Genomic DNA, 12,348 nt, shown 5'->3' with positions numbered 1-12,348 from the left:
CAAGCTGCTTGTGACCCGGCCGACGGCAGCCGTCTGATTTATGGACCGCTTTACAGCCCAAACGGCTCCTACCCTTTTTAGTCCTGCATGTTTGTTTTGTTTTTCACATTTGCCAAATTCATTTTATGAGCACAGCTGTCAGGCCTTCCATCCTGCTATTGAGCCAGCCTATTCTCCAAGGTGATTGGTCGTTCTAATCCTTTGGAAAAGCTGCAGTAACTGAAGCCTCTCAGCTTTGGCTGCACAAGTGCTTTTTGAAAAGTTAAAGGACAACTGACCTGAGAGGTATATGGAGGCTGCCATATTTATTTCCTTTTTGAACAATACCAGTTGCCTGGCAGTCCTGCTGATATCTTTAGAAATAGAGACTTTAAATGCAGTGGAACCACGTCGGTAGCCTTTGTGACAAAGATGAAACCAGGAGCCAAATGGTGCAGTAGCGTAGGATAAAATAAGCTTCATATTATAATATAATATTATAATATATATTATTAGCTTCATATTATAAGAGTAGTTGTACAAGTATTATAAGTCACTGTGGAGAACCCCAGGGTAGCCGGTGTGACAAAGACGAAACTAGGAGCCAAATGGTGCCGTATCATAGGATAAAATTTAGCTCAGTATTATAAGAGTAGTAATACTCACAAAGGTGGGTTGCAGAATCTGCTACCACCATATATCGCCTACAGGGAAAACACTGTGCCCAATCATTTTGCAGCGTGGGTGCCAAAAATAGCCTACCTCTAACTTTGCTAGACTATAAATAGTGTCACACAGAATCACACAGAATCACAACAGGCGCGTTCATGACATTCACAAAGCAAGCTAGGAATCCACAAAATTCTGAATTCCACACAAAATTTGGGAATTGTATCTAATTTTGTATTCAGCAATTTTGATGGTGATGGTCTTTTGTTGTTATAAATGTTCTATAGAATAACAAGCTACTGATCAAAAATCTGAAAAATGATTACTCAATCAGTCCCTGGCTCAGTATCTATATTTTATCTATATATTTATTTATTGTTCATACTCCTCAAAAGTTACCATTCTGCCATATTCCATACAATTACGTTGAGTACAAGTGAAGTCTTTCTGACCTAGGAAGTTGACCGCATTGGATAAATTATTACGGGTAGGAACAAACTAGGCAGAATCGCATATGCGTTTTCTATAGAACATAGTGGAAAACACATATGTGATTCTGCCTAGTGTGTTCCTAGCCTTTGAGAACAAACAAACTGAACAAGAGATTGAAATAAAAAGGTCAAGCCCCCCTTTGGTGTCCTAACACCAACCATAATACTTCACCTCTGATATGACTACGTAAGTATGTTAGCTGTTTTTGTTTCTGCTTGAATGACAATCATGTTAATAAGAATAAAGTCAGTGTGATATTTAAATACGTATATTTCTTTTAGGTCATCCACGGTTTTTCAATCAACTTTCAACTGGACTGGACATTATTGGCCTGGCTGGAGAATGGCTGACCTCCACAGCAAATACAAACATGTGAGTTCTCAAAACAATGGAAAGTCAGACTTTTCCAGTAAGTGGTAGCAAAATACCTGTGTGAGAAACCAAAGATGGAATCTGCAGTATTGTGATGTATTTTGGGTCACACAGGCATTAAAACAGTTGCAGGACATGTTGCTGCTGCTTCACACCTCCCACAACCTCGGGTCAAAATATATATATACTGTATATGTACCGTATATATATATATATATATATATATATATATATATATATATATATATATATATATATATATATATATATATATATATATATATATACAGTGGTGTGAAAAACTATTTGCCCCCTTCCTGATTTCTTATTCTTTTGCATGTTTGTCACACTTAAATGTTTCTGCGCATCAAAAACCGTTAACTATTAGTCAAAGATAACATAATTGAACACAAAATGCAGTTTTAAATGATGGTTTTTATTATTTAGTGAGAAAAAAAACTCAAAACCTACATGACCCTGTGTAAAAAAGTGATTGCCCCCCCTTGTTAAAAAATAACTTAACTGTGGTTTATCACACCTGAGTTCAATTTCTGTAGTCAGCCCCAGGCCTAATTACTGCCACACCTGTTTCAATCAAGAAATCACTTAAATAGGAGATATCGGACACAGAGAAGTAGACCAAAAGCACCTCAAAAGCTAGACATCATGCCAAGATCCAAAGAAATTCAGGAACAAATGAGAACAAAAGTACTGTAATTGAGATCTATCAGTCTGGTAAAGGTTATAAAGCCATTTCTAAAGCTTTGGGACTCCAGCGAACCACAGTGAGAGCCATTATCCACAAATGGCAAAAACATGGAGAAGTGAAGAACCTTCCCAGGAGTGGCCAGCCGACCAAAATTACCCCAAGAACGCGGAGAAAACTCATCCGAGAGGCCGCAAAAGACCCCAGGACAACATCTAAAGAGCTGCAGGCCTCACTTGCCTCAATTAAGGTCAGTGTTCACGACTCCACCATAAGAAAGAGACTGGGCAAAAACTGTCTGCATGGCAGATATCCAAGGCGCAAACCACTTTTAAGCAAAAACATTAAGACTCGTCTCAATTTTGCCAAAAAACATCTCAATGATTGCCAAGACTTTTTGGAAAATACCTTGTGGACCGAAGAGACAAAAGTTGAACTTTTTGGAAGGTGCGTGTCCCATTACATCTGGCGTAGAAGTAACACAGCATTTTAGCAAAAGAACATCATACAAACAGTAAAATATGGTGGTGGTAGTGTGATGGTCTGGGGTTGTTTTGCTGCTTCAGGACCTGGAAGGCTTGCTGTGATAGATGGAACCATGAATTCTACTGTCTACCAAAAAATCCTGAAGGAGAATGTCCAGCCATCTGTTCGTCAACTCAAGCTGAAGCGATCTTGGGTGCTGCAGCAGGACAATGACCCAAAACACACCAGCAAATCCACCTCTGAATGGCTGAAGAAAAACAAAATGAAGACTTTGGAGTGGCCTAGTCAAAGTCCTGACCTGAATCCTATTGAGATGTTGTGGCATGACCTTAAAAAGGCGGTTCATGCTAGAAAACCCTCAAATAAAGCTGAATTACAACAATTCTGCAAAGATGAGTGGGCCAAAATTCCTCCAGAGTGCTGTATAAGACTCGTTGCAAGTTATCGCAAACGCTTGATTGCAGTTATTGCTGCTAAGGGTGGCTCAACCAGTTATTAGGTTCAGGGGGCAATTTCTTTTTCACACAGGGCCATGTAGGTTTGGAGTTTTTTTTCTCACTAAATAATAAAAAAACATCATTTAAAACTGCATTTTGTGTTCAACTATGTTATCTTTGACTAATAGTTAACGTTTTTTGATGAGCAGAAACATTTAAGTGTGACAAACATGCAAAAGAATAAGAAATCAGGAAGGGGGCAAATAGTTTTTCACACCACTATATATATATATATATATATATATATATATATATATATATATATATATATATATATATATATAACTTGACCATCCCCAGAGTCCAACTAAAAAGCTTTGGAGCCAGAGCTCTCTGTCATGCTGTCTCTACCCTTTGCCACACCCAATCAAGACAGCTCCAACCCTGGGCACGTTTAAATCAAAACTGAAAGAGCCTCCTGTTTAGTCTAGTATTCATGATCACATAACTTTTTCCCCTGTACACATCACTATGTACTGTTCTGAGACAAGCTTGTGTGCTTTGGGTCCTATGGGAGAAAAGCGCTTTACAAATGTTGTGTTGTTATTGTTGTTCAAATAAATCTAGCATCACTGGATCTGATGACGCTGCTTAACGAGCACCTGAGATAAGATCATAGGCTGTATTTATACTTGCCTGGGGCTCCCTCCAGCCCCATGACGTGTGTGGGCTCCCTTGCCATCCCCTCCGACTGATCCTTTCTCCTGCTATCTAATCCAATCAGTTGTGGCCTTCAGCACATGTGTGGCTCGGTAGCGCACGCACGCCTGTCACGTTCCTGTAATGCTGTACATTAAAGGGAAGCAACAAGAAAGTTGGCAGAAAAAGTATAAATACGGCCTTGACCAAGACATAAAAGGCTGAGAGAGCCCTGCCCTTGAGAGCAGAGCCGGGCCAAGGACCTCCAGCACCCAAGGCTGAAACACCAAAGTGCGCCCCCCCATCCCTCCCACCCCAGCCGTCACACACTGATTACTATTAGAGTAAGAGGTGCCCCAGGGCCCCAACAGCTTAATCTCTAGTTATCTGGCTTGCAGTCACTGCTATGTATCCCCTTTTCTTATTTCTCTTTGCTTCAAACACAATAGGGGAATGATGGCTGAGTGAGTTGTGCGCCCCCTTCTACACTGCGCCCTGAGGCTGGAGCCTCTCTCGCCTCTGCCTCAGTCCGGCCCTGCTTGAGAGCTTACAACCTAAAGAAATGCTCTGTTTTTCACTCATAACAACATATTCTGGTAAAGTTTTTGGTATTTTGGAGACTCCCTAAACTCCCATCTCCCTGCCTAACACTTAGTGGGCAGAACTGGACCCCTATGAAGCATGCAACATGGGACATCCTCTTATTTTTCTTTTTCTTTTTAAAACCACTAGTATCCATTCAAAAATATTTAAAAAAATAAATAAAAGTAACTCTGTATTATTATTAGGAATTGATAAAGAGCAACAAACAACCATCGGGGGCTTGTAAATCATAAAATATATTGAACATGGTGTGCGGGAGAAACCTTTGCAGGAAAGTAAATACAAAGATATGTATTTAGCAAATAGTTAAAATATGTGGGGACGTTTGAAAACCAACGTACTGTAAAACATTATAAAAAGGAGACGAAAAACAAAAAAAGACTCAAGCAGCAAGTGTTAATCATACCATTAAGCAGGGTTTAAAAATATGCCTTCGCAATGTAGCACAATGTGAGCACATAGTATCTATATCTATTTTCCACCTGTGAGGCGGGTTTCTGTGGTAAGCGGTACAGGAAGCTAGTTTACATTTTTCAGTTTGAATTCTTTTTTCAGTTTTCAATGTAACAAATGTGTAGCATTGCCTGAAGCAAAACGTACTTAAGACATACTTAAAATAAATGTGCCATTGTCTGCATTTTGAAGTGACAGAAATACTTCTTTTCCATAGATGATTTATTTTAGTTTTTTGCATGAACCTGGTGATGTCATGCTACCTGGGGAAGTCATGTCACCTGATGATGCAGTGGTGTCACAAAGGGAGGGGGGGGGGCAGGGGGTGTAGTCCGCACCGGGTGTTCCTGCAGGAGGGGTGACAGCAATCAGGGCTGCATGGTGGCAGCATTATATTTAATTTACTCCATCATGGCTGATTGTTTTTAAGCCCCACCCATAATACTGGACTCTTGTGAAGCCCAGCCCATCCATCTAAGGCCCACACGGCCTCCCCTTGCAGAGTACTGGCACAGTACATTTAATTTGAACTAATGGATCTATGCTGGAAAATTCCTCTATTTTGTTTGGAAACGTAGTATTTGCAAGTTATACACTACAGTCAAAAAGTCTTATTATAGAAATATATATATATATATCTAAGGATCAATGGATATTTTTTTATGGGCTATGTGCAAAAAAACCTTTATAAAGAGCCATTAGAACCTTAGGTCCTGAACTAACATGCGGGGCCGGTTTAAGCAACAATGGGGCCCCAGGGCAAAATAAACCTGCCCCCCCCCCCCCCCCAACAGATACCCACGGAGTAAAAATTGGCATTAAGGGACCTTTTTTGCAGCTGGTATAGTCAGGGTTTGAAGCCCCAATCGGTCGGAGCTCAACATTCTGGCTACCCCAGCCTGCATGGGGGACAAGGGGTTTAAAAGTTTCAGGAGAGGGGACCCCACATAATTTAAAAAAAATAATTCCCACACTCAAAACATAAAAAAAAATAAAAATGGGAAAATAGGAAAAAAATGCCAGGGATGTTCATACAGCCATATTGTGGCTGTATAGCGATCCCTGGCCAAAGCGCTGCGGCTGCGTATGGACCCCCTGGAAACCCTGTCAGGAAATGTATTGCTCTTTCTTTTGATACATGTAAAATTACACTACCGTTAGGTACTAAAAGTGACATTTACCGCATTTAAAAGTAAAATACTTTTTTCCTTCGAAACTTGAAAATCGATTTTCTCAAAAACTATAAGGTCTTTTTGAAAAATGTTTTTTTTTCCTCTTATTCCCAATGATCTCCTTAACATATCCTGCAAATTTAGGGTTTCTAGAATTTAAGGTGGATTTGCTATTAACCATTAAATTCGGCTGGTTTTTAAATGTGTATTGTTTTTCCTTTGAAATTTTAAAATCGATTTTCTCAGGAACTATAAGGTCGATTTGAAAATTTTTTTTTCCTCTTGTAGCCACTGGGGGCCCCTACAAGCTCTGGGGCCCTGGGGCAGCTGCCTCCTTTGCCTCTATGGTAGCGCCGGCCCTGCTAACATGGCTCTAAAGCAATGAAGGAACCGAGTCCTATATTTGTTTAAATGATAATAATAAAAAAGTGCAAGGAAAGTAGTAAAACAGAAAAAGAAAAAGAAAGAAAAAAATAAGGGGGCTAGAAGTAAATGGAGTGCATTTTGCCATTGGATTTACATTTTCAGATTACTGTGTGTCCGCTGTCTGTTGCTCACAGGTGCTGCACTAAATGTTGTGCTTATCCATCTGAAAGAGCAGAAAGCATTAGAAAACAATAGCATAACACAGCCTAGGGCTAGTACCATTGTCAGTGCTAAGGTCTGATGCTGGAGGGTCTGTGGACTATTGGGAGGCAATACAGCAGTCACATCTAATATTTGGATGCGTGTCAGCATGTTTCTGTTGACATTATCATGGAAAAATATATATAAGCACATACAAATAGGATTGTTTCTTCCAGAGTAAAATGAGCTATAAATTATTTTTCTCCTATCTTGCTGTCGCTTACAGTAAGTTGTAGAAATCTGAAAGAAGACAGATTTTTGACTAGTCCATCTCTTTAAAGGGAACCTAAACTGAGAGGAGTATGGATGTTTCCTTTTAAACAATACCAGTTGCTTGTCAGTCCTGCTGATCTCTTTGTCTGCAGTAGTGCCTGAATCACACACCTGAAACAAGCATGCAGCTAATCCAGTCTGACTTCAGTCAGAGCACCTGATCTGCATGCTTGGTGAGGGGCTGTGGCTAAAAGTATTAGAGACACAGGATCAGCATAAGAGTCAGGCAACTGGTATTATTTAAAAAGGAAAAATCCATATCCTTCTCAGTTTAGATTCCCTTTAAGGGGGACTCACAGTATTTTCATTTATTCTTTACAAAAGCACTCCCTGGAAAAGATGTATACCAAGATGCGTGTCGCCCCTCCTACCTGTTTGCACACTATTCTGACAATTGGACTGAGCAACTGCCCTTCACCAAGTGCGTTTGAAAATAAAACAAAAACACTGAGAATCCCCCATGAGGAGATGGGCTAGTCCAAAACCTGTCAATTGTGTCAGATGTCTACTACCTACTGTAAGTGACAGCAACATGGGAGAAAAGTAATTTATAGCAAATTTTACTCTGGGAGAGATTTAATTTTTATGTATGGGTTTTCATGTATTTGAAATGGTACATTTTTGTGATAGTGGTAGTCTTTTAAGAAACAGAATGGAGAGAGTTGCTATCTAGGGACAATGAAGCATGCAGAAGTGATGGTGGTGATGTTGGGTACATACTTTCTTTCAGTCAGCAGATCTTGCAGAACAGATGGAGGTGATTTATGATCTCTAATAGGGTACACGGACCAAGGGTTCTTTTCCACTGCTTGCAATCCAATTCAATTTTCATAACACTTGCATTTGGCAACAGAAAATTAGAACTGTCAATGCACCAATTCCATTGCCGCCACCGCTATGTGATTACAGTTTTCTGCAAATGCTGTCCCTGCTACATTTTTTTGTGATTGTGTTTGGGTCAATGGGAGCACAAAAAAGTGCATACTAAAGGCAATGCTATGCAATTTACCAGTTCATTTTATACAAACAATCACATTGTCAAAAAAAAGACTCAAAAAATTTGCTTGGAACAATATGAAAAACAATACAATTTGGAAAGATCGTTTTTCATGATTTTCAGTTGGTAAAGGGCCCTTAGAGACACATGTGGTTTTTCAGACCTGCACCCCACTTGTACCCTGTGGCCTACACTGTATTTGTAGACCTCTTACCCACACTCAACCCATCCTGCAGAGGGTTGGACCTACCACATAACCCACAGATCTCTTCACCCTATCCAGATCATGTACTGAAAACCAGATTGAGAGGACAAAAGTTACCTTGCCTAGGGTACCAAAACTACCAAAAATCGCCCAGCCTACACTATCCTCACAGAATATACAAATGTTACTATACATACAGTTTTAAAGCCATAATTCAGCATCCCAGATCTGTAATTGTTAGCAAGGTAAATATGGGACTGGACTATTACTCAAACAATTGTCTTATCTGATGCAACTGTTCCAGAGAAATTCCCTTTGAAAAACCAGGCATGTGTCCCAGAGAGATATGTGCACCAAGAATAGTGCTGCTAGGAGGGTAGGAGTAGCTTTCCCAGCACAAAACCATAAACTGACTTCACCCGCCTCCTCCTTCAGTTCCTTCTTGTGGGAAGGGTCATTTCTGTACTTATAGGGAAAGACTAGCACCTCCTCCCTGCCTACCTCACGTGGGCGATGATTGGATAGGGGGAGGTGTTTGGACAGGCTTGGCTTGACAGACTTGCAGTTCTCTTGGACAAGCAATATCTAAAAAAAACCACAGGAAAACAGCTTTGCAAATATGTCAAGTAATACAAAACTGGCATTGCAAAAGTGGTTTAAAGCACTCCGAAGCCCAAGAATAAAGGTAAAAAAAAATCACCGGTACTACCTGATCTGGGAGGCTAGCTAGATCAGGTAGAGCCCCTCACCGCCGCTCCTGTGGTAAGCAATCAGTCCGTTTAGTTTTTAATGACCCCAGGGTCACGATGTACAACGCTCCTCACAGAGCAGAGAGGCGGAGGAAAGCTGCGGAGTGGCGGGATAGAGGTGGGGAAAAGTTTCGGAGGGGAGGGATAGAGGGTGGGAGAGGCACACAGAGGCGGGGGAAAGGCTTGGAGGTGCTGGATAGAGGTGGGGGAGTGGATTCGGAGGGGAGGGATAGAAAGGGGGAGGCACACAGAGGCGGGGAAGAGGCTCTAGGAGGTGGGGAAGGGGCGTTTCCAGGAGTACCTCTCCTACTAGGGACACCCCTTCCCCTAGTTATCTAGCGATAATTCCAATGTCGCAATTTTCGGGGGTCTGCGGAGGAGAGAAGTATTTTATCTGGTTGCCCTGGGCAACTGATCCACTTTTTCCAGTTTTTTTTTTTTCACTTACCTCAAGTCTGAAGCAGCGAACATTGGAAAGGGATTGCTGATTTGTTACTATGGTTACAGCACAAGGCACACTGCACAACATCATCATCCCCTTCTTAATAACTGGTAGTAATAATAATAATGGTTCAGTGAATAAGTTGATTAGTTGCATTAAATATGATGCAGTATAATTAAAACAATTTGGACTGTGTGGTTTTATCACCAGCTGCAATCTACTGTCCAAATAAAGAGAGCACATTATAAGCACAAATAAGTTTACAGCCTGTGCGGTCAGTCAAATTTCATCGCTTGCGGCTATTTGAAATTGTGTATTGATTTGTGCACGGCTTAAAAAAACAGATAAAATGTAAGGCAATTGTTTACAGTATACATCTCTGTTAACTAAAAGAAAGGAACATAACTTGAGCTATGCACTCAAATGCTAATAATATGTATAAGATTACATTCACCACTCCCCTTACAATGTGATTGTGCAACTTTATAAACAGGGTCAACAGACTGTGTATGAATTCAATAGATTAGAGCCAAAGCTTACATACAGACAGTTTTCATTGCCCTACATGACCATTATGTGATCGTTGCAGTTCTTCTTCACAGAGGCGCTGAGCTTTGCACCAGACCTGTATGAGTACATGCTCCATTTTTTTTTATTGCCTGATGAAGCAGGAAGATGCCTGCGAAACACGTTGCACTTGCACTTTTTGGAGTATACAATAAACCCTTGTTGTTTTGAATATATACAACAGTCTCTTTGTGTGTCTGATTGGAGGAGGTAAGTCCACCTCTGACTCTCTCATTTTAACATTTTAAGTAAATGTTATTCTTTCGGCGCTTCTGTCTGCATATACACTTCCTGTGTCCCCCCCTTGGTGGAGGGGTGTTGCCCCGTATCGCCTATCTACAGAGAGCGACTTCTTAATCCTGAGTGGGGACAGGTCTAATCCCCCCACCTGCTGATATAGTGGTTATCTGGATTGTTTGAGTATATCTGCACATACTTACCTTACATATCCACTCTACCAGTACATACTACACTATATTGGGCTCTCGGTGTCTCCATCTTTGTAGAACTACCGTAGGTTATGTTCCTCCTTCCTTTTTTTCTCACCAACCTGGTTAAGAATCCAAGGTTGTACATAGCACTTTCTCTACAGTCGAGATGTGTCATCTCTTACACACACTAAATGGTCCTTGGGTGAGCGTGTGTATAGTACCCCGAATCTTCCTTAATGTGTTGACTAATTATCCACCTAGCAGATCTAAGGCGAGCGCATTTTTCTCCTACCACCCCACTCTCTCCCTGCTAGTCTGCCATGTGCTGTGTTGTCGGCCCTCCTCCCCCTGCATAGTAACAGAACGTGTTTCTAGCCTGGAAACTAGCGAGGCATCTGTACAGCATTGAGCCCCAAATATCATCCAAGGAATCAAGTCCTGCAGGCGACAGAAATATGCACCTTAACTAATTACAGTTTATAAAACTATCACATGGCAGAGAAACACTTCTAAGTATAGGAAATAAATAATCAATAGATAATTAAGGTCAATAGTAATAAATAAATAAAGGGCAATAGTTCAAGATGGAAGCTGCAAAACATTAAAAACTGTCAGCATTCACCTAAGACAATGAAGACTTTAAACTTAACACCCCCCCCCCCCCCCCACACACACACACACACACTTAAGGACCCTCTGCATGGCCATGGTGGAAATCCAAGAAAGTCTTATGTAGGAGTAATATTGATAGATATAAAGAAAGATCGAGAGTCCACTATGCTGTAGTATTTTTGAATCAGTTAGGAATAGAAAAGTAGCGTAGAGTTATACTCACAAGAGTGGGTTACCAACAGAGGCAACCACTTAGTAGGCAGCAGGGGGAGTCCCCTATGGGAATGTTAAGATGTTGCCCTCTGTAGATAGGAGAAATGAAGATAGACCCCTCCACTGTAGGTGGACTCAATGTATGTGTAGACGATGAAACAGAGGCACCAATTGGGAAAAACTCGAAAACTTTAATAGTATATCCCAAAATAAGCCTTGAGATACATTTCATGGGGTTCTCTGCCACGGAGGCGCTACGCCCACTTGGAATTAAAAACAGCTGCTCCTGTTTTATTGCCAGAGGAAATGGGCCCACGAAATGCACCACAAAGCATACTTTGGAGTATACTATTAAAGCTTTTAATGTTAATTTTGTGTTGAATCTTCTATGGAGGGGTGAGCGCTGCTTCCCCTATTTTTATTCATTTTAATATTATTATAGATTCCTGACTGGCACGGCTGTTTCATCATCTACACATTATTTAGGAGTAAGACTGGAAATGTATGGTTTAGCTCATTAGTTTATTTTCACTTCAGGTTTGCTTTAGGAAATGCTACTATACCTCCTTCAAAATGCTTATTTATAACTGGCATAAAGAGTTCATCTTTTATGAAAGATTATTCATTCTAGACCAGCCTTTCTCAACCTTTTTACCCTGGAGGAACCCTGCAAACAATTTTTTGATCTCGAGGAACCCCTGCATTTATTTTGCAGAAGGCATGGTCTTTAAAAGTATGTGTAGCTGTTTATTTCACTACTCCCTTTTACACTGCCACTCATTATACTGTCTCCTGAGCCCCCAATTTAGTGCTTCTTGTTACACTACCACCTATTATAGTGTGCTCTATTATACTTCCCCCACAATGGGGGGAATTGCCAAGGAACCCCTGCAGAGTGCTCAAGGAACCCTGGTTGAGAAAGCCTGTTCTAGACAATCTAGACTTCGATAACATTCTGTCTAAAAATACTTCTCTATAAAGAAAGCCAAACAGAATTCCAACAGTCCATTAGGACTTCCCGCTATACACCTAAATTTATCTAATTAACAACCCTATTGATTTCTCTGCCTTACATTGAAGAAGGATTGCTGATGTACAGGTTGATTCCATTAGATCCATGACATCTCTCTATCATTGTGAAGGTATGACATGGCAGGAGAACCT

General features: G+C 40.7%; 1 protein-coding gene and 1 long non-coding RNA gene across 3 annotated transcripts in view; one reads left to right on the top strand and one right to left on the bottom strand.

Moving 5' to 3' along the window:
- The window catches only part of LOC137524968 (uncharacterized), a 210,413-nt gene that overhangs the window by 102,152 nt on the left and 95,913 nt on the right, over nt 1-12,348 (bottom strand). The gene's annotated exons all lie outside the window — the stretch shown is intronic.
- Nucleotides 1-12,348, top strand: part of GAD1 (glutamate decarboxylase 1) — a 185,710-nt gene that overhangs the window by 102,446 nt on the left and 70,916 nt on the right. For both annotated transcript variants that reach the window (XM_068245543.1, XM_068245542.1), the window contains one exon: nt 1,422-1,512. In XM_068245543.1, the coding sequence (XP_068101644.1) occupies nt 1,422-1,512 (91 nt within the window). The remainder of the gene's footprint in view (nt 1-1,421; nt 1,513-12,348) is intronic.

Source organism: Hyperolius riggenbachi, chromosome 7, assembly GCF_040937935.1.
Source record: "Hyperolius riggenbachi isolate aHypRig1 chromosome 7, aHypRig1.pri, whole genome shotgun sequence".
In the NCBI taxonomy this organism is placed as follows: domain Eukaryota; kingdom Metazoa; phylum Chordata; class Amphibia; order Anura; family Hyperoliidae; genus Hyperolius; species Hyperolius riggenbachi.
The sequence above is the reverse complement of the archived record's forward strand: the minus strand, read 5'-3'. Positions and strand labels throughout refer to the sequence as shown.